Raw genomic sequence first — 23,001 nt, 5'->3', positions numbered from 1 at the left:
CAAATCTCTCCCAGGATGACGGGAATGGCAGCCAATGAACTCGGTACCATCGAGGTGAGTGAATACCACACAAACAGGTGAAACACCAGGTCCGTCCTAATTATTAAAGGTACAAAAGTGAACTAGAAGTTATCAGGGTTGACATCAAGGTACATGTTTTCCACATGAATATCAGTTGGAATTACATTACTTTAATTTAGATATGATCCAAAATATTACCAAGATCTTGTGGTACAATCATACTTTTTTTTTTACACTGACAGTTGACGTCCAGAGCATTTAATAATGGAACAATTCAAGGAACAAACAACAAGACAACAAGACAGATGTGTGACACAGCTACAACTTTTAGTACTAGTGTTATTGTACATTGCCTTTGGAAGCACAACAATTACAACTCTCACAGAATTCCCAGTCTACATGAAGAGATAACTCAAGCCCCCATGTAAGGTAGTTAAGAGCTTTATGCCTTTCAATCACACATCCCACTTTATGTATTGTATTGTATTGCATTTATATTTTGTTAATCACTCAATGATGCCAACATTATGCTCAAAAGTATTTTATTTAGTACTTTTGACTTTTCTTTCTTATGAAAGTAAGAAGTATTGATTATTGAGTATTGATTTCAGTTAACTAATTGGTATTAAACATTTCATTAATGAAGAAGAAAAATTGTTTCTCAAATAACATTTAATACAATGTTTCATATTTCAAACAAGAGCAAACGACATTCACATGAACAAGACATAACTATACAATTCTTGTCCACAAAAATAGAAACTGAGTGAGGAGGCCAACCTGTAAATAAAAGATGCATTGTACATGTTCCAAAAGAAAATTTAGAACCTTTTGAATTTAATGACTCTAAAGATACATCATACAAAAAAAAAATTTAACCTTATTGATTCTGAGATCCTAAATATAAAATCATATTCAACAAAAAAACAACAACAACCTTTTCTGACTAAATAATGAAAACACATTCAAAAAGAAAATAAAATAGTTTTACTTTCTTTATCCACCACACAAACTTTTTGTAATCACACTCCCAACAGTTTCAGTGTATTAAAAAGAAACATTAAAACAACTCTTATAATATAGCAAGTAGCAGCACAACTAAGGAGGAAGAAAAAGTTTTTACAAGATAATAACAAACTAAGTTTGAATACAACACTGGCTCAACTTACAACTCTTTAGTGAACAGGGCTAATGAGTATGATTTTTTTTTTTTGAAATATATTTCCTCTCCAAGTCGCATACGAATAAATGAACAAGATATGTGGTTCAAAATATATTGTCACGGTAGATATTTAATTCTATCATTAAGTTTAGGTTATAAAACAAGTTATTGGGTATTCAAATAAGAATGAATTAGATTGTACACAAGAATTCAATAAAATAAAAAATGTGCTGCTTTCTGCAATCTTATTAATCAAAGAAGTTACAATGTACTTTTTTTTATCTGTACAATAATTTCTTACTATCTATTGACTTATTGAACTTGTGGTGAAAAGAATCCCAAATGCAATGTGGTGGAAAAACATCTATACATCTTTCACCAACAATTTAAAAAAAAATCAAGACTTATCTATTACAGAAATATTGATTAAAAAAAAAGCAAAGACAAAACAAACTATCTTTTATAGATATACTGCTCTTGATTAGTGTAGGCTATTACTGGTTTGCTAAAAGCAAAAGTTAAAAATTTATATTAAGGTGTTCATCTTTCTTATGTAAAAAAAAGATAAAATTTACTATTAGTTTTAACCCTTTTTTAATATAACTTTTATTGAGGAAACAATTTTGTGAATTAGAAGATGGTTGATGTGAAAACAATGTTCTGCTCATGAGAAACCACAGTATTGAGTTCTTTCACTATATGTTAACAATGTTAGAACTGTCAATACAATTTTACTACTTGAGATAACATGGTCCAAAGATCTAGAGGTTGAAGATATGGTGGAGACTGGGAGTTCATAGTTTCAAATGGGTTACTGCTTCTGACTAAGATGAGTAAAAGCAGACAGTGCACAAGCACACCAATCAGCCATTTTCTCAAAGTGAATTTTACTCCCTAAGCTTTTACATCTCAAATAAAAACTGTTTTAACACATGAGGATATTATTGGGGATTCAAGGCACTTAACAATTAACAAAGATGATGCACAGGACACAAAACAGAACTTTTAACAGAGTCAGAAATCAATTCAACAAAAAAAAAAATTTTAACAATGTGGTCAACATTTTACACAGTAATAATACAACAAGATGTATATTATAATTTATTTACAAATATACATCTTACCACTAAACTTATAATGAATTATTATTCAATATGCCTTATACAAGGATGTTCATGTAACCTTTTGAGAAAAAAATGTATTATTTATGATTTTCTTGCAAATTCATTAGTCTATGTTAATCTACATTAATATTACACATACCACTAGATACAAAAAGGCACAGACTGTATATTGAATTGGAGATTGTAAGATAGTTATCAATATATATTCTTGATATTTTTGTTACTACTCTAACTTAGAAGAAAAACAAGGCTATAACCAACAAAATAGAAAGAAATAAACAAATGATACAAGATAAGATTGATTATAAAAAAAAACAACTTTAGTACATTCACTGAAAGACAAATATACCCATATTTCCCAAATTAATTTTCGCTTAGAACAATTATTTCATGCTTGGCATTTTAATTGTTCACTGCATGAATTTTGTTTATATACAATAGTAAAAATCAATAATAATGTTTCATTCAGTCACCTCCAAGATTAGACCTAGATCCTTTAACCTGAAGTGAAAAAAAAATGTAGATTTCAAATGTCCAACTGTTACAATCATCAATGTCTAAAATTAGCAGTTAACTAATCCCTGTTCAGATTTATAGAGATGCAAGACAAAAAATAAAGGGTCAACTTTACATTAATCTCATGACAAACAGTACTAGATAAAAATTGCATATGTATGAATGTTATTTGAGGAATACAAAAATAGCCAGTCATCCTGGATATCTTGTAAATATTTACACCATAAGCTCTTGGTGTTTAACACAGATGTAACTGATTATGTTACTTTGTACATTAACCTTTTTTTTCAATCATAAAGTCCTGGAAAAGCAGTCTCTCTAGTTCTTTTAATGCGCTGACGTTTAGTCGCAAATCTTGGACTGTCTCTAGACAATATGGTTACCTAAAAGAAAAAAAAAAGATATGTATTCATTTTTTTGGCTGCTAATTTTGTTTGTGAAAAAATAATTAAAAGAAAAAGAAAAATAGGGGACTCTGAAAGTAGAACATAGAGAAGTCAAACTTCTTGACAGATTCCCTCCTGAGGAATTAAAAATTAACTCAGAAACTAAGATCACACTTGCAAAATGTTTACACCTATACTTTAGTCATACCTGAACTCTGAACACTATACAACAGAAACACAGAATTAAGTAAAAATGTCAAATAAATACTGTTATGACATGATTAGGAATTAGTTATTTGTTTCGGGAATAAGGGGAAAGTTTTAATTAGCGACAAGTGACGTGACAGATCTTTAAAAAAGAAGAACGCTCTAAGCGACGCTAAAAGGAAGACGCTTCTTGTAGAGTAGTAGACTTGAGTATAATAGAATAGATACAGATTTACAGACATAGCTGACATCAGACGATTCCCTTCTTGAGTATTAAAGATCGTTATAGAACAACACCAGCGTCGACTACATATTTGATTGTTTCGGCCTTTCGCCGGTGTTACTGAATTAGTTGAGTTCAGCGTTACTTCCAGTCAGATCTACACTAGACATATTGTCAAGAAGCAGCACCGTGCGGAAGCCTTAACAATACCCAAGGCTTACAAGAGCAATGTCCAAAAAAAGAAAAATTGTTAATAGGAAAAGAAACTACATTAATGTTTTACTTCTTACTATATCTTTAAGAAATTTTGTTCTTTGCTTATTCATGTATTAATCTAATTGTATTAGCTAATTTTCAACTGAACGAGACCTTTTAAACCTGGAATCTCAATATTTCTTTTCTTTTTGTCTCCCAAACCCAATTTATCAATCTTGCACTATAGCAGTACCAGAAATGGTGGCACCCATAAAATAAATTTATTTCTGTTACAGTTAATGTAATAGTTGTCAATACATATGTTGTGACACCATGACACTATATCTAGATCTAGGCTAAACAGAACAAATCGTAGATTGTTGATCCTAATTGAATCAATTTTTTTTTTAAATGTATCCATATGTTCACAAAAAGAAGAATTAAAAACATTGAAAAACTCAAAAAATGGGAAATTAGTGCTCATTAACCAATGTCACTACAATCTGAAACATGTCAAATAAAAAAAAATATGGATGTTTTTTTTAAAAGGGAAACTATTCAATATCAGACTGTGAGAAATTAAAAAAAAACATAAGAAATAAAGAAAACCAAACCAAGTTTTAAGGACTATCAATTATCAGAGTGTTTCCATGATAGAAAAGATCATTTTTATCCTAGTGTCTTAGTGTCTCTAAATTTTGTGTTTTACTAATCACGAGTCTTGTTTAACTGAATATGAAATTTCTTTATATTTTTTTTTGTTTGCTGAAAAAAAAAAGGGAGGTCATCATTTTTATTTTTGTGAAGGTTACCATGACACCCCTCTCTTTAAAAGTGTTCTGAATCTGCTCTTGCATCAACATAAAAAAATGACATAAACTGACCTCTTCTTCATCTGGCTCCATGTCTTGTGCATTATAATCACAGAAATCTGACATGCCTAAAGTACCATCCCACTGAAAAAAAAACCCATCAGAATTTTAAAAAATGATTTATACCCAGTACATTGAAAAAAAAAATTATTAAAAAAAATTTAAAACTTCACAAACAATTGAAGTATCTGGTCTACTTAGGATATATTATATACAGTGCTTTTTTTTGTAAAAAAATAAAGGGGCCGGTATGCAGTGATTAGGTGCCGTTACTCAGTGATTAATTGCCCAACTTTTAAATACTAATAAATTAATAATATATGTTAAGATCATCATCATCATCATTAGCCTCCTTCAGTCATGAAACGACTATGGTTCATCTCAAACACTGGCTGTAGAGCCCTATTTTGGAGAGACTCTCCTGTCCACATAAATTGCATGTCAAGGTAGCTTTTGCTTTGGTGGTAGAGGAGCTGGCAGTGTGGCACGCTTTTCTTCAAGAATCGAGGCCATGTTTTCTCACTGTCTATAGCTTTCTTGGTCACTGTCTCTCTCCAACTAGTGTGATCTAAGGTTATGTCTTCCCAATGGTCAGTATCAATGTTTACTGATTTTAAATCCCTTTCTATCACATCAACGTAACGGAGGTGGGGGGCAACCAGTTTTTCTTGAGCCAGATGCAAGTTGCTCGTACAGATTTTTGGGATGCCATTGTCCTCCATCCGTCGAACATATCCAAGCCAGCGCAGGTGGCGTTGCCTGATGACCGTAAAGATACTGGGATGGCCTGTTCTCGCGAGGATCTCAGTATTACACACTTTTTCTTTAGTGTAGGGCTTTCAACATTACGTCAAAATACAAGAAAAGTAATATTTTTTTCCCCACATTGAAAAAGTTTCTGGTATGCTGTACCGGTGCGTACCGTCACAAAAAAAGCCCTGCTATCCACTATATATATGAATACAAATTTAAATATATAATTTCTTTCTTACTGAAGTACTAATGATGGTGTTCTTGTAGGGATGCCATGAAACATCACGAACACAAGAAGAATGGCCTTCCAACTTGCGTACTATTTTCCCAGACAGAATATCATACACTGAATAGAAGAAAAAATCAAACATGCTCAAGGATAAAATATTTTAGATATATACTAAACTTTGAAAAAATGCCATCCATTACTGAAATAAAATCTTGGAATAATATTGATTAAGTAATGGAATGTTGAGAGCATGTGGTACACAAAAGTTCCTTAACAATAAAAAAAATGTTTTACTCCAGCACAGTTAAGATTAGGACTCAACAAACATCAACACTTGAGAAATAGCTACAACTATTATGATTTTGTGACCACATTTTCCACATCATAGGTAGCACAAATTATCTTCTAATCAAAAGAAAGGACAAAAAAAAATAAAATTGGGGAAATAAAATTACCCTAAAAAAGGTTTTTAAATATTAAAATTCACAGGCTTTTTAAAACCGTTCTTAAAAGTTTGACTATCCCTATATAATAATGACATAAAATCTTGACTACAAAGTCATCCATTTAATTAAATCAGACTTCAATTTTATGCAGAAGTTTATAATACTATTTTTCAAGCCCAATGAAATAACTTTTGATCATCATCTTACCAACAACACTTCCTGTTGCACAGCCTGTATATACATATCGCTGACCTGTACTTGCCTCTGGAGAAAACTTGCATCTAATTAATGTATGCAGTATACAGTGACCACGATAGGTCATCACAGAGGAATCTCCTTTAAGGTCACGTTTCTTAGCCACTAAAATAAAAACAGCATGAGATAATTAGAATTGTTCCTACTTTCACCATGTTTCTTACACAGTGTTTAATAACAGGTACCATAAACAAATACATACTTCTTCTGGGAACCTGCTGCCAACGGTAGTCCCAACGCTGTGATGAAACTACTTTTTTGGTCTCCTATAAAATAATAATTATTTTCTTAACATTAACATCTTAACATGTGTACTGAGTATACAGGAAATGTTGAGAGGTAGAGCATGAAGCACATAGCCCAAAATTGACTGAACATCTTTCTAACATTTTAAACATTCACGAATATAAAAATGTTCATTAACAGCATTAAGTTGGAGAGTAAGCCAATAGAGCCTACTGCTAGGCTGTGCTGTTAACATTAGTTCCCTAATGTTGTAGAACCCTAGCAGCAGTTTTTAAAACACTCCTATAAAAAGATCTCATAATGTCTTGTTCATAACCAGAACAGAAGGTAGGTAATCCATCTTTTTTTTAAATTGAAAACCAGACTATATATATATTATTTATTAATAAAAAAAAAAATTGGAAACCAAAGTGTTGATACCACAGTGCATACATTTTTTAAACTTGTTTTTAGTCTAAAGGTATAAAAAGTATATATTTTTTAAACAATACATATTTTTCTATTTTTTTATTTTTTAAAAATAGTTTATTGATTATTTTTGTAATCAAAGTTATCTCTCTTTGGTAGACAATCTATAAATATAATTTTCTTCATGGCTCAAGAGTTTAGACACCAAGTAATGGAAAGATCACTCTTTTATTTATACAAGTCAGACGGACGAGAGTTACCCCACGTAATTTTAGAGGCGTAAAAAAAAGAGACGGGGGAGAACAAGTAGTATTCACCCATCACTAAATAGTAGGGCTGGAATTAACTATTGTGACCCAGAAGTCATGGAAAGAGAACAAGTAATCTACTCTGTATTCACCCATCACTAAATAGCAGGGCCGGACTTAACCATTGTGTTTGTGTTTTCAAAAGATTTTAATAATTTCCGGATATTTCCAGGACTTTTTCGTATATTTTGCAATTTCAGGAGATTTCCTGGAGCTCCTGGTAAATCAGGAGGCAGCGGAAAATCTGTTATAGGTTATAAAATGGTTTAATTTAATAATTTATACACCTAGAATTAATATGAAATATGAAAGTGTGGGATAGGTTACATTGGCCTAAGGCCAGCCCAGCAAAATAGCGGCATTTGCTACGCCACCGGTCGACTAGTAGAGAATATTTTTCAAACAGAAAATAGGGGCAAGTGGGTTACAAAAACAGTAAAATATCTTAACAGCAATATTAATTTTTTTTACCAGGAGTATTTCAAGTGGTAAGTTTATAAACAAAATATTGTTATCCAATCTGGACCATTATTTCAAATGTTTATCACAAGAGCAAAAAACTTTATTGACAGATCAAGTTGGACAACACATTAACTGTCAAAATAATTCTATCTAAAGCAAGCAATGAAACTGACCTCAATGCCTGTCTGGTCAGAAAAACATCTAATATCCCACAATTTTAGAGTCTGGTCTTTTGAATTGGACACAAAAAATCTAGCATCACCCTGAATAAGATAAATCATTTATATACATTACAATTTTTTATACATAAATATATTTTTAACTACTAGAGATATTTAATACACAAATGGGGCATGACATAAGAAGTAATTCTGTTATTTGTTTATTTTACAATGTCAAAACATGGACAAATGATTAAGGCAATTCATGTCATTACTGATAAACAGCATGTCCTGATGCAGACCCTTTTTTTTAAAACTAGAAATGCTTTAAATTAAATTATAACTATAATCAAACTGAAACCTATTTTAAACCATCATTACCTTTGAATCAATGTAGGTGATTCCATCACAATGCCCAGCAAGTGTCCCTACAGGTACTGGCCTCTCTTCCCTAAGTGTTCGCCTATCCCACACCTGAAGTAACGAACATTGAACGGTATTAAAACAAGTTTCTATGAAAATATTATCTAATTTTTATTTAACTTAAAAAAGGTGCTTTACTCTTCAGAATATTAAAATATAAAATTCTCTTCATGGCTCAAGAGTTTGGACACGCAAGAAGTTAAGGAAAGATCACTTTTTTATTTCTGCAAGTTGGATGGACTAGAGTTACTCTACGAAAAAAAAAAAAGAGGGGGGGGGGGGGGGGGAGAGAATGTGTATTATTCTCCCTTTTTTTGAACAAAAGTGCCTAAGAAAAATTGAAAAAATCTTGGAAGACAACGGCCAACCGCTCCATCAGAACTACGTCAGGTCGTCACGAAGTGGGCGACTGCTGTCAATCAAAACAAGAACAGAGCGGTACAAAAACTCGTTCGTACTTCACTCAGTCAGACTCTATCACCGCCACTCATTGGTCAGGGAACATGAAAAGCATCAAGATACCTGTGTGTAGTTGCTGAATGTACTCTTTATGTTGTGTCTGTTGTATTTATGTGTATTTTTCTGTTGTGTTGTCTTTATATGAGAAAAGAGTCCTTGTAATCACAACAAATTTCCGTAAGGATCAATAAAGCAGTCTTAGTCTTAGTCACTAAATAGCAGGGCCGGACTTAACCATTGTGACCAAGAAGTCATGGAAAGATCACTCTTTTTTATTTCTACCTTACATAGTTTTAGTCACTAAATAGCAGGGCCGGACTCAACCGTTGTGGGACCCTATGCAAAACGGATTTCGCAGTGCCAAGTTTGGGTAGGGATACGGATAATGAGTAAAATTTAAGAGTTTGTATTAGAAAATAAATTCGTCTTTGCATTTTATTCATTTTTACTATGTACAGAACTACTTTATGAGCCTTGCGTGTAGTGAAGTCATACAGTATCTCTATATATAATTCCCTTCATGGCTCAAGAGTTTGGACATCATGTAAAAGAAAGATCGCTCTTTTATTTTTGCAAGTCGGACGGACTTGAGTTACCCTATGTAATTTAAGAGCCGAAAAAAAAAGAGGGGCAGGGCCGGACTTAACCATTGTGACCAAGAAGTCATGGAAAGAGAACAAGTAATCTATTCTGTATTCACACGTCACTAAATAGCAGGGCCGAACTGAATCATTGTGGAGCTGTTTTTTTTTCATTGCGCATAAGATTGGCGTTTTCCATTTTGAATGACAACCCAAAATGACAAAATTTTTTGTCTATATATTTCAGATTTTTTTTGAGTTTTCAAAAGATTTTAATAATTTCCGGAGATTTCCAGGACTTCGTATATTTTGCACTTTCAGGAGATTTCAAGGAGCTCCTGGTAAATCAGGAGGCTGCGGGAATCTGTTATAAGTTATAAAATGGTTTAATTTAATAATTTACACCTAAAATTAGCACAAGTCCTTTGAAATTGCAGGGCCCACTGCGTTTGCAAAGGTTGCATTGGCTTAAGGCTGGTCCTGCAAAATAGTGGCGTATGCTACACCAGGGGTGGACTAGTATTAACATATATCTTTAAAAATCAATGAGTAAGCAATAATATTACCACCTAAAAAAATCTGACAAATATTATTTTTGTATAGTTCATCTGTATGCTATAGTCCCATTCATTTTATGGACATTGTTTCCCTTGATAATAGCAAATATCTCTCTTAGACTCTGTAAGTGTTCGTTCCAGTCCTCACTGAAGATGCAGATATCATCTAAATAGCAAATAGTGTCTCTTCTGTGGCCCAGTATCTTTGCCATCATCCTGTTAAAAGTGGCTGGGGCATTTACTAAGCCAAAACTCATCACATTCCACTGATAGACTCCGAATGGTGTCTTAAATGCGGATAGTGGTTTAGCTTCTTCCTTTAGAGGTACTTGCCAGTATCCTCTTCTAAAATTATCAAGAAAAGTCAAGAAGCTCTTCTCTTTTTTAATTGAATTGCAAGACCATTAAATTAAACAAGTGACTTCCAGTAATTTAAGGGGACAATGATAAACATATAAATGAAATACATTAGTAATGTTTTTTTTTGTCATTTAAATAAAAAAATTTAAATATGAACTTTTCATAAAATTATGCCTGACAAAATTAATCATAGAAATGTATAGAAAAGAAATATTAAGACAAAAATGTCTACTCACCTTACACAAACCATCATCTCCACCACTGTATAAAATCTGTGAACTTTCATCAGCAAACCTGACTGTGTTGACATCATCATCATGTGCATCAATCTATCCAATAAAACCAAAGTCAGCAAAAGAATAAAGGTCTACATTTTCAAACTACTATAACATGAGACATTAAAGTTTTGTGAAAATAATCTAAAATGCACTGAACTAGGCAGAAGAAAGACAACATAAAATATGCATTCTATCTATAACAGGATGAAATTTAGCTACCCATAAATCATTCCTAAATAGAAGTACAAAACACTCTCCAATGATACAGTTCAAGCACAGTCCATCCCAAATAAAATGTTTATGTGTAGACTGTGAAAATTATTTGTATGTATATATAGTTCATCCATCGTGGTTCGATGATGACCACTTTTGTCATCCAGGGGGCTAACGGCTTGGAGGGATGACTAAGTGACGCACAGAAAATTTTGATTAAAGTGAGGAGGATTCGTGCAACACGTCGACTTCAGCTTAATCTAAGAATTGCTGAAGTAGCAACCAAAAAGCACTATGTTCAAATTCTGACAGATCTATTTTTGTTTTCTCTCTCAATGAAGTCGAACACATCCTGTCACTTTTGAATGAATTGATGTCAAGGGCTGGTGGTTTGGTTTGAATGATAGCCACTTTAAGTGATGGAACTTTGGTTTGCAAGATGAAACTCTATGAACTCTTGGTACCTGCACTTAGACCTTAAACTCCTAACAACTACTGTAATAGGAACCAAACACTCAATGAAAGTCTTTCCAGTCATTTTCTTGTCAGGTTTACTTGACTAGACTAAGTTTAAACTGTAGAGAACTTTAACTACAATGTCTTCAGTGAATAATAGAAAAGTGAAAAGAGAAGTGATGTGCACACATAGCTCTGAAAGAAAACATATAAATCCTATTGAAAGAGTTACTTTTTGTTTCTACCTTCAGTGTTCTTTTGTTGGACTCTAAGTCATATACATACAAGTTCCCATCATTGGCTCTGTCAACAAAAAAGACAATGACATATATTCTAGACATTGCACATTTTTTTCTGAATAAAATTAAATGTTGCTAAAGTGTTGGCCAGAAAATATATTGTTTTTTTTTATTTATAAATTAAATCTCAACTCTAGATTTATAGAACTATCTGTAATGCATATTTTTTATGATGGCTTAGAAACTAAAATGCTAGTGAAGAATAAAAGAAATTCTAATTGAAGATTAAAAAAAAAAATTTAAATCATCATTAAATGTGAAAAATCTACATTGGGCACACAGATCCAAGGTTTTGGCAGTGTAACAATAGGAAAGATTACAAAGTAATTTCTCTGAAAAATTTAACAGGAAAAAAGTATATGGTACCGGTAATGAAGCTTTTGGTAAAGAAATTATAAAATGCAAATCACATTTAAAATCTTAAAATTAATAACTTAAAAAAAAGACAAAAATCCACCCTGCTAACTTTGATAATTATTTGCAGTAAGTCCTACTTTGATAATTATTCATAAAAAAAAAATAAGTCTAAAAAAAAATATGATCCTGACATTATCATCACATTCAAGCAAGTAAACATGAATTGCTAATATGATGAACTGTTTAATTTAATTTTTTTAAAATGTACTAGCTCTTTTTGAAAAAGAAATGAAGTTATAAATTACAATATAATATAATACAATATAAATGACAATTAAGCATTAAAAAAATAAAAATAATTTTAATTTAAGTATTTTCTACCAATTTTCTACTACTAATAAATGCATGTGCTGTATTAAAAAAAAGGATCTCTTTTTCCTTTTCTGTTTGCATTTGACTCTCAGCTCTCTTATTTGTAATAATAAAAATAAATTCAGTTTTAAGTAATCATCTTTACCCTCCTAATATCTCTTTGTTATCAGAGGAAAACATGAGGGAAAAGATACAGAAGCTGTGATCTCCAGGGTCAAAGTGCAAGGCCTCATGGACATCATGATCACCATATATACTGCACAGGTGAACTAGACAAATCATAAGGAAGCAATACATTAAGAGGGAACAATTCTGACGACTTTGACATACACATTTCTAAAATTAATTTAATTGCCTTTTACCTCTGATTTTATTATTTTACCATAAAAATATAGCATAAAAGATGCTTGATTTTAATTTATAATGAAACCATACTTCTAAATATATAAGTAGAATTAAAAGTTGTTGTTTTTTCTGCCCTATTTTAAGGTATGGAGTGAAATGTAATATAATTCCCTATATTTGTAGTATATAGCAAAAGAGGTATTTTCTTACAGCACTAGTTTGTAACTTCTAAAGAGCAGAATTTAGGCATTTTATTTCTATAAAAAATACATTGATGTACATAATTTACTGTACAGAAATTTTAATTATCTATCTATGCAAATATTATACTATCTTTATTTATCTATGAAAATATTGTATGGATAGATACAGTTAACTTAGATTTTTCAAATGTATAATAAAATATATATAATAAATGTATAAACACAAATGTTTCTGTCAATTAAGTTGTCACTAATATAATTAATTTTAAAAATATGAAAACACAATAATCCGGTGAATATTTTTTTATGCAACACTGTATTAATGGTAATTTTTAAAAGTGACCAGATTTTTAATATACTTACTGCAATCAGACCAGCTTGAATAAGCTGCATATCTACCATCAGGGCTGAAAAAAAAATTCTATATAAAGATGATCATAAAACTAGGAACACATTACATTACAAGCTATTTCATTGATTGTATTTTTTTGTATAATTTGTTCTAAGAAACAAGTGACAATACATTAATTAGCAATACCTACAAGTGTTTCAAAGTTTCAACGCAAACAGATCAATAGAAAACAGCATTACTAGCTACCTGAAAGCTGTATCCAATACACTCCAACCTACATCTCTAGCTCTGATAGACTTGATCAATTTAAATTCTTCATTGCTGGTATTGTAGACACGGATATTCTGATCTAGAAAACACAATTTTACTCCTGATTAATTTTGAGTAAAAGTTTCTTTGGAACACAATATAGCAAAAAGTTATATATTTTTTAACAAAATGTAGAAATATTAGTACAAGCCAAAAAGGTAGGAACCCTATTTTAATAAATTAATATGTTTATCCTGTTGTTAAAATATAAAAGAATCTAAAATTTCATAACCATAAATAATGATTTATAGCTAAATGAGTTGACAAATGTATAATAATATTCAACATATAGAGCTTGAAACAAAGGACATTACGGCATAATTACAGACATCAAGATAGATCTGATCAACATAAAATTTAGTCAAAACAAATTAACCAATAGCCACAGCTACTTGTCCTAGCTTTCAAGTTAAACAAGAAATCTATTAAAGGATAAAAGGTCTCAACTGATATTAAAGTTTGTTTTGTTGTTTTGTTTGTTTTATATGTTTCGGATGTTCCTTCAGAGTTGAAGATAATTACTTCCTAGTCCAAACCTCCCGCAGGACGACGGGGGATGGGAGCGGGCAGGGTTTGAAACCGGGACCATCGATGAATCTGAACGACAGTCCAGCATGCAAACCGCACGACCAGGCAGCCAAGAATCTTTTCTAAAAATCTAAAATTCCATGTGGCTGACATAGTTTTGGCAATGTCTTCAAAAGATTAAGGATACCTTCATATTTTCCCCTATCTCTTGCAGCAGTAAGACAAGACACAAAATCTATTAAGATTTACAATTACACAATGGACTTCATCCCATCTACAAATAAAAATCAATAGCCAATTCAACTTAAAAGCAATAATATGCTAAAGAAATCAAATGATATGTATGAAAACATTGGTTAGCCATTCAAAACATGACTCAAAGAAGACATTACAGACATCTGAGTTGTAAAATTAGCCTGTTTCTATATGTTGTAATAGTACACAAATTAAGGGGTATGACTGAAATCCTTATTGCAGCAATACAAAAACGAGATGGCTGAAATCCCCATCTGCAGACTAAGAACTAACTCATTTTCAGCTGCACCATACATTCATGAGGGATTAACAACCAGAACACACATTTCTATCAAATGCGATTGAGATAAACACCCCCCTAAACTTTCCTTTTTTTTTCACCTTAACATTAGTCTAACCATCTTTTTCCTATGCTTTTAAAATGGCTGGTGGTTTTTATTTCCTGACACAATAGCCAATAACAAGATAAGACATTTAAGTTTTAAATATTAATTTGTTTTTGTGTACAATGTCTTCTACATTGTTTGTTATCTTATCTTATATAATACAGACGTTACTTCAAAAAAGAAGGCATCACTGCTTAAAGAACTCTAGTGTTTTTGTTGAAGTCAAGTACTGTTTACTAAACTATAATTATATACACTGTATTTTTGATAACCATAATAATTGTATACCTTCTGAAACAACAAAATATTTTTACTATCCATGCTGCAGTAGTGATATATATATATATTACAGAAAATTGTTAAAAACCATATTACCTTGACATGCAGAAAGAAAAACATTCCCATCTTCTGAGTAAATACCACAAAAAGCTTTTTTATGATGATAATTAACAATCTTGCGTAATCTGTTGGGCAAAAACCTAAAAGAAAATGTTTAAAAATCAATAAATATTTAAAAGCATGATGCTTTGAACCAGGAGAGGTCAACCTATGGTACATGTGCAAAAAATGGGGCATTGCATAATTGCAAGTGGCGCGCAATGAAGAAAAAAAACAAAACAAGAAAAAGAATGCCTGCTCGTAAGAATAATAATAACTGATTTCTAGATAAAAATGTACCAAAGAAATTTAAATCACTACTATATGACACTCATACTGACCAACATGTTAATACTAATCGGTACGAAATCCCAGGACATAAAGGTTTTATATAATTTAATTGTTTAGCATCAAATTTTTACATGTCCATGCAAGCTCTTCTTTTCATTCATCTCTTATCTCATCTCTGCCTGTGGTCCTGTCTGGGGCATAGACCACAAACCAGCTTCCCCCAGGCATCTCGGTTCAGGGTGAGTTTCTTCAACTATCTTGCCATCTGCTTCCCAATAGCAGTGCCATGTATTTTTGGGCCGTCCCCTCTTCTTCTTTTCTGGGTGGTTCCAGGTAAGGGCTTGTCTTGTAATGTTGGTTGTAGGTTTATGTCCTATCCATCTCCAGCATATCTGAAGGATATTTATTTCATTGGGCTGCTAGTTTGTTCTTTGCTACAGTTCTTCATTCGAAATCTAGTCTGGTCAGCGGATCATAAGGATCTTCATGAGGCAGGTATTGATTAATACCTGTATTTTTTCATAGTGGTTCTCCAGGTCTCTACTCCATAAATTGGTGGTGGAGTTATTTCCCTGGATCCCCAGATGTTCTGTGTCCTCCTGTCCAACTCTTCTTCAACTTGCAGTTTCACTCTGGTGACCAAAAGATGATGATCTGAAGCAACATCTGCTGTTCTCTTTATTAGCCTTGATTACATCTGATAATATATATGATGTTGCCCAATAGAAGCATTTTTATAAGAGGAATTGGTGAACATTGCAACATCTTTGAAAAACTTATTGGCCTTGAGTCACTCCATGAAAAAAACAGAGGGTACACAGGGTGTGCATAACTGACTATGTCTAAAGGGGACTGAAGGGGGGAAAATGGGTCACATGTGAATTAGAAAGGGAAAAAATTGGCACATGGAAATAAAAGGTTGGCCACTCCTGCTTTAGACAATAGACATTACAATTCTCCCAAAATGCACAAAAAAAGGACTTTAAAAGTATATAAGTTTATAAAAAAACAAGTATATTGTGCACACACAGACACACACAAACTAGTCTGAAAAACTTCAAGTGAACAAGATACTTTAACTTAGACACAATGACTTTATCATTAATGTAACAAGTACTATTCTTGTTCAAAGTGATTAATGCTTAAATACATCTATCTGTTCTTAACTGAAGATCTTGTGATTTACTAAAGTACACATATAAATATCTATAGAAAAATAAATTTACTTTGAGTTTAAAACACACATGTCTCCATGGGTAAACTGCTGCTGAGATTTCATACCTAGTTCTCTCTAAAAAAATAAATAAATACAAAATTATTATTACTAGTAAAAGATAAAAAAATTACTTTGGATACTTTGTTGTGCAGACTTAGGTGGACAAAATTATTATTTACTATTGAGTGCAAGCAATAAGTTGAACATAATGTGTCATTTAAAAAAACAAAAACAGAAAAGAGTTTCTCTGTATTTACTCTTAACAGTTTGTCTATCACAGAAATTCTCAGAAAGCTTCAATTAATAATACTTCCCTAGCTAGCATTAATAATGCCCTCATTTGTTTTTTGTTTTGTTTCCATAGTTCATTTACAATGGAAAAAAAAAAAGCAAACACTAACCTGTGCAATAAAATTAGGTATAGTTATGCTTTTGTACTGTTTGGTCCAAAGTTTATTGGTCCATCTTCCAGATGACTGCATTATGGAGGAATAGATATCACTTTCCTGTGGTAATTACAAACCACAACATAAAGTAGCAGTTCAACTAAGTAAAAGTAATTTATTTCTACCAAAATTTGTCCAACATAAAAAAAAGTGTAGTTAACACTTGAATTGAAACACTTATCTTAAATTAAAAGAATTAATAATTATGATAACAGATATAACCTTCAGAGCTTTAACATTGGGCTGTGTCTCAACTGAAACAAAAATAGGTGAGTTGGCTGTATAAAAATCATTTTGTGTTGTTTTATTTGTTAATTAAGATACCTCAGTACATAAGCAATTGTGAATTGATAACAGTTATGGACAGTTGCAACAGTAACTTTTTATTAACAGACTTTGATTGTTGGAAATAACCCTAACTCCAATCACTACTCTCAAATAAGTTACATTACATAAGACCTAGTTTAAAACAAGTTCTACCTCAGCATTATCAACTTCAACTAAACATGTTTTATTTCAACTTCTACAATATATGCAGAATTAATTAAACATAAAAACCTTGACCTACTGGCAGGAGGGGGTTTGGTGCATGGTGTAAACTCATTATCTGATGAGGCGTCACTGTCATCTGAATTTCCTGTATCCTGACTGATGAATCGAATCTGACCACTGGAGATGGTAATAACATGCATGAAAATTTTTTTTTCCAAAACTCCTACAACAATAACATGAAAAGAACTAGCTAATAAAATAATAATAAAAATGCATTTATTTCTAAAAAAATATATTTAATGAATGTAATGGTAGTTATTTTGTTATGATTGAAATTATGTTTTGTATCAAAACAATTTTTTTTTTTTCAACTTCTTTTTGATCATCTAGCTTAAAGGTGATGACTACTTTTAACTTATTTCTGTTTTACTTGATTTTAAATTTATGATATGCTTTTAAACCTTTAGGGTAGAAACATGATTACACTCTAGGAGCAGCATTCACATAGAACACTATCTTTAAATAAGTATATATTTTTGTCCATATATCTGTACCATTTTTGTTATAGCTTTAGATAACATTAAGAAAAAAAAAGTTGGACTAGTCTGGTTAGCATTACTAAATGGATATTTCTTTGAACTAAGGGAAGTATTTTATTTTTAGAATAATGCTATTAACCTTCTGATGGTACAGCAGCGAGCTCCCATGACTAGCCTACAACAGAAATCCTGCTGTCACAAAAAATACTCATTTACTGATGATCCTTTAACGGGACTGTTTTAGCATTTGTCAGGCAGTTGTATGGGTTCAATTAAGCCAATGTCTAGTACTATATAAATTTTAAGCACATTTGGGAGGTTTCAGAGACAGACACTATGACTACCTTCTAATCAGGTATGCCACAATTGAAGGCAGATCAGGTTCTTCTCCAACTGATGCTGACTGTAGAATATCATGAGGTTCAGATGGGTCTTGATCCTGATCTCTTCCGCTCATTCTCCTGTTTATTACAGAATAACTTAATCCCATTAACAGCGGCACATTCCACCAAGGTGGTCAATATCAGCAATAACACTGATGCTAAGCTTAAGCACACAATATTTTTTATTAGTCTGGTATAATGTAGATTTCAGATCAGTAAATGTTTGTTGTATTTTTGACATATAAAGAAAATGTGTCAACTATGAAAAACACTTCAAACTTCAAACCATCAAATTTGTTTTTAACACAATCAGAAATCATCCAATCCAACAAGTTGATACTAAAGAAGAAAATGTCTGAAAAAAAAAAAGTAAACAATAATGTTACTTAGATATTGTTGAGATTGAACCAAGAAACTATTAAATACGGGTTTTTATACCACATTTTTCACTATATGACTACCTTGGGTTTTAAAGAGAACAATAATAAAAATAATGTTTAACCAAATATTGGTTGCACATCTCTCTGTTATATCCATTCACTTCATAAATCTGTATTTCTTTATTCAGGTAGTGGTTGTAAACTTAGCTCTGCTGCTATTTCAGTATTCCATGATATCATATTTTATTTGACTACAGACCTGCAGTTTAAAATGAATTTATATGCCAGTTTTGTCTACTTGTGTAAGAGTATTTTTACCAGAAAACACACTGAACACTTGATATCCCTGCCACTAACTCAGCATCCCCCTAAAGCTAACCTTGTGAGACTCACTAAAACAGACTTCCATCAAATTTAGATGGTTCAAAAGAAATTGTAGGAATGTTAGCAAAGAACTTTTAATGAAAATATTATCATGTTTTTTTAACATAATATATAAACAAATTTAGTTAAAAAGACATTTTTAAGGAATTTTAAATCCTGCATGCAAAGTTTTTTTTTTTTTTTCCTCTAATGAATGCTTTTATTTAAGACTTTTTAGTTTGTATTTATGTGAATCTTTTAATTCTTTAATAATCATGAAATTATTTCTAGGGAAAAGGCTTTTCAATAAAAAATATAAAAAATCAAGAGTAAAGATTAATGTCCATTACAATTTTCTTTTGATTTTTTACATTATCCACAAAATTAGTTTAAACCTGCTAATTTAAAAAAAAGAAAAAAAAAAGAATTCTAAGTTTTTCATACTTAGACAAAGCATTAAAAATGTACTTTTTAGTTGTGATAGAGTTGGTTATTTCTAGACAGCATAGTACAGAATGGGGGTTAAAATTAACAACAGCAGAACTAAAAACTATTGCTGAATCACTGTAGAAAAAAAAAATGGGCCAAAGTTTTCACAGTAAGGACCAAGTCTTCAATTTTTACTATAATCAAAATACAATATGACTATATATTTTTTTTTATAAAAAAAAAAACAAAAACAAAGAAAAAATGATACCTAGTTAAAAATGTAATTAAGCAATAACAAATGGTTTACAAAAAAACACTCTTTTTTCTTTGTTGTTGTTGATTCATTCCTCTAACAACTGTATATGTCACCTGAACATTCATGACTGCGCATTAAGTGAAAATAATTATAATGAAACAAAAATATTAGTCCCAGTTTGAATACAGAAATCTGAATATAAAATTCAAAGCTCTGACTCCTTCACTGATTCACTACTAATTCTTCCAACCACTTAGACTTTGTAGTTTTTACCAAGATATTTGTGACATGTTCTTGGAATACTAAACACTCTTATTACACTTCATTACTCACTACAAACTTACTACTATGGCCAACACTAAGAAAATTTGTTGGTTTCATTCCAAATTGTAATGGCTAACACAAAATGCTTTAACTTAAGCGCATAAAATATTCCCTTTTCTTTGTTGAATATAACACTTTTAGAAGAGTAACTCAAATTTGTATGTGTGTGTGTGTATATATAAATCTTTTGCTCCATCTTTACTGTAAGCTGTGATTTCACAGCGGCGATTTTCTCCCTTAACTTACTTCTGAATTCCTCCAGATCTGTTTTCAGACCAGTCGCTATTGCTCGCATTGACCCTAGAAGTTCCTCTTTTATTTCACTCAACATTCTGATGAGATCAGCCTTCATTTCAAACTTGTAAGTGTCCGGGTCAAACCCATCTTCTTTCAAAGCATCTCTCAGACATCTAACGAGGGCTTCTTTGTTTCCTGATTCTGCGATGTCCCGCCTCTTTAACTCCTTACGGATTTTGTTGATCTGGAGCTCATGAATGCGTTTAGAAGTAGACATGTTGGTAAGTAAAATAGGCGCTATCCCACTTCTGACACCAGTTGTTAAGACGTGGGGTTGAACTAAAGAAAATAACTCACCGATTCTCAGATCGCTAGTATCTCTTTAATTGCAGAAGCACAATCCAACTATGATCAATCAATACCCCCGATAAAAAGAAATAATGTCACAATCTCCAAATCAAATTTACATATCCAGATTCAAGAACACAATAGAAAACAATCCTCAATCAAGAAAAATCATAACTAAAATTTCTTAACACATTTACACACTAGTCAAGGTCATTCATTAAATTTTGTGACAGATTTTTTACTTTGATTTTCTTTATTTTAGGAGAGATTTTAATACTAAACCATCACTTGCCCCAGCGCAGTCAAGGTTTTTTTTTTTGCAGTTAAATCCCCCTTTTCTATAAAACAAAACAAAAATAAAATAATGTAAATGACAATTTCAGAATTCCAAGAGCATAGCTAAAGGGGGTTTTGGTTTTAAAACCCCCTCCGAAATTTACGATAAAACCCCCCTTTCAATATAAGACTAAAGCATACATCATTCACCAGATTCTTTGAGTGTAGCAAAGAGGGGTTTTGTGTTTAAAACCCCCTCCAACGGGATTTGAGTTTAAAATCCACATATATAGATTTTTGTGGTTGAAAACCTCTCTCTTCAATATTGTTCGAAAGCAAACTAAATTCACCAAATTCTATGAACGTAACTAAGGGGGTTTTGAATTTGTAAAAAAAAACTCCAGAGATTTTTTAGTTTAAAACCCTGCAACAGATAATTTGACGCTAAAACTTTCCTGTTCGATATACAACATAAAGCAAACTATAGTCACCTAATTCCAAGAGCATAGCCAAAAGAGGTTACAAATTTCTACCAGTGCAATTAAGTGCAGTGAAAAGTCATCTGCCGAAATTGAAAAAGGCTAAATGTGGCTCAACAAAGATGGCTAAAACGAATTTTAGGAGTCAGTTATAGAGATTGGGTCTCAATGAAGGAAATCCTTTGTTGAACTGGGAGTCAACTCCTTAGTAAGGTTGTGACAGAGCATCATTTAAAAAGAGTATTAAAATTAAAGAGTGTAGACTGACTCCAGAATCTAGATCTAGCTATAGACTATAGGAGATAATTAGATAGAATAGATCTTATCTTATCTTATATAATACAGACGTTACTTCAAAAAAGAAGATGATTACGTCCTACGCGTCATGCATTTAGTCATGCATATTAACCAATGACTTAAATTCTGCCAAGTCACTGGTTTTCCTGGCTAGCTCAGGCAACCCATTCCATGCTCTAATAGCACTAGGGAAGAAGGAGTATTTGTACAAATTTGTCCTAGCATATGGGACGAGGAATGTGCCTTTATCTTTGTGTCTTTCAGAGTATTTTATTAAATTTTGTTTTTGTATTTGAAGATTATGGTTCAGTGTTTTATGTATTATTGCTACTTTACTTTTGAGCCTTCTGTCCTGAAGGCTTTCTAAATTAGATCTCTAGTAGATGGTAACCGATCTAGATTAATTATAGATTTATAATAATAATGTCGATCTTATCATAATCAAACTAGATCTGATTCTAATTAAATCTATACTTTAGTCTTTACTATAGTCACTATAACTATAGACTATAGACAGACTAGTGACAAGTGAGTGGACTAACTTCTAAGTCGTCTGTCTAAGACACAAAGTGACAAACATAAACAATCACCTTTACTTTTACTGGCTTTACTCAGTCAGTGAGTCACACTACTCACACAGCAGTGTGACACAGTGACTTGAGTGACAGTGATCGCTGCATCATGTCTCATGATATTGAATTGATCATTTCTGTCTAATCTTATAACTTAACTTAATCAGCTTGAACTAGACGTCTATATTATAGATCTGTAGATCTAGGTCTAATTAGACTATATGGTCTAATCAGTGAATCGGGGTGAATCGAATGCCTAAAAAGTTAGATCTAGATCTAGACTAGATGTAGATCTATAAATAAACAAAACACTGTTTCATTAAATATCCCGAATCTGTAAATTGATTCCCTTTTGAACTTTTCGTTCACTTATATAATAATATTATAATATTCATTAATAGATTAGGTCTAGATCTATCTAGAAGACTCTATATCTACTCTATTTATTTAATATAAAGATCTATCACTAATAATTATTTATAAAAAAAAAAAAATGAACAAAATAATCCAAGTAGACTAGATTCTAGATCTAGACCTACAATCAGATCTACACTACTACATAAACAGTTTTTTTTTGTTTCGGTATTC

The 23,001-nt window shown here is 31.7% G+C and overlaps 2 protein-coding genes across 5 annotated transcripts; both read right to left on the bottom strand.

The window, feature by feature from the left end:
* Window positions 1-675: 675 nt before the first annotated feature.
* On the bottom strand, window positions 676-22,901 carry LOC106052865 (DDB1- and CUL4-associated factor 11-like). Of its 4 annotated transcripts, none has more exons than XM_013208323.2 (19): window positions 22,432-22,901; window positions 18,414-18,807; window positions 17,607-17,707; window positions 17,261-17,292; window positions 16,994-17,098; window positions 16,603-16,667; window positions 15,083-15,186; window positions 13,476-13,578; window positions 13,241-13,284; window positions 12,475-12,598; window positions 11,547-11,604; window positions 10,591-10,683; window positions 8,356-8,448; window positions 7,987-8,076; window positions 6,592-6,655; window positions 6,342-6,494; window positions 5,699-5,805; window positions 4,719-4,790; window positions 676-3,206 (listed from the first exon to the last, which is right to left on the bottom strand). In XM_013208323.2, exons 2-19 carry the CDS (start codon window positions 18,557-18,559, stop codon window positions 3,111-3,113), a joined length of 1,650 nt encoding a protein of 549 aa, XP_013063777.2. In that variant the 5' UTR covers window positions 18,560-18,807; window positions 22,432-22,901; the 3' UTR covers window positions 676-3,110. The 4 variants fall into 4 exon arrangements, with proteins under 4 accessions (XP_013063777.2, XP_055891100.1, XP_055891102.1 ...); XM_056035125.1 differs by having other exon boundaries at window positions 22,438-22,901; XM_056035127.1 differs by having other exon boundaries at window positions 22,491-22,901.
* Window positions 18,665-20,718, bottom strand: LOC129927119 (scaffold attachment factor B2-like). Its single transcript, XM_056034342.1, has 2 exons — window positions 20,451-20,718; window positions 18,665-18,807 (listed from the first exon to the last, which is right to left on the bottom strand). The coding sequence occupies exons 1-2, from the start codon at window positions 20,716-20,718 to the stop codon at window positions 18,665-18,667; spliced, it is 411 nt and encodes a 136-aa protein (XP_055890317.1).
* Window positions 22,902-23,001: the final 100 nt, after the last annotated feature.

The sequence above is a fragment of the Biomphalaria glabrata genome, chromosome 7 (genome assembly GCF_947242115.1).
Source record: "Biomphalaria glabrata chromosome 7, xgBioGlab47.1, whole genome shotgun sequence".
Lineage (NCBI taxonomy): Eukaryota > Metazoa > Mollusca > Gastropoda > Planorbidae > Biomphalaria > Biomphalaria glabrata.
Note: the sequence above shows the minus strand (reverse complement) of the source record. Positions and strands in the feature narration are given on the sequence as shown.

What these genes read in the sequence shown, in the direction of transcription:
- LOC106052865 (XM_013208323.2), bottom strand. Translation starts at nt 18,559, where the DNA reads ATGGGATTAAGTTATTCTGTAATAAACAGGAGAATGAGCGGAAGAGAT. An exon ending in ACACCATCATTAGTACTTCA is followed by an intron (nt 4,791 to 5,698) that starts GTAAGAAAGAAA and finishes TTTTTTTTTCAG; the next exon opens with TGGGATGGTACTTTAGGCAT. An exon ending in TGGAGCCAGATGAAGAAGAG is followed by an intron (nt 3,207 to 4,718) that starts GTCAGTTTATGT and finishes TTTTTCTTTTAG; the next exon opens with GTAACCATATTGTCTAGAGA.
- LOC129927119 (XM_056034342.1), bottom strand. Translation starts at nt 20,718, where the DNA reads ATGTCTACTTCTAAACGCATTCATGAGCTCCAGATCAACAAAATCCGT. An exon ending in AGATCTGGAGGAATTCAGAA is followed by an intron (nt 18,808 to 20,450) that starts GTAAGTTAAGGG and finishes TTTTTTTTTCAG; the next exon opens with ACATTTTCTTCTTTAGTATC.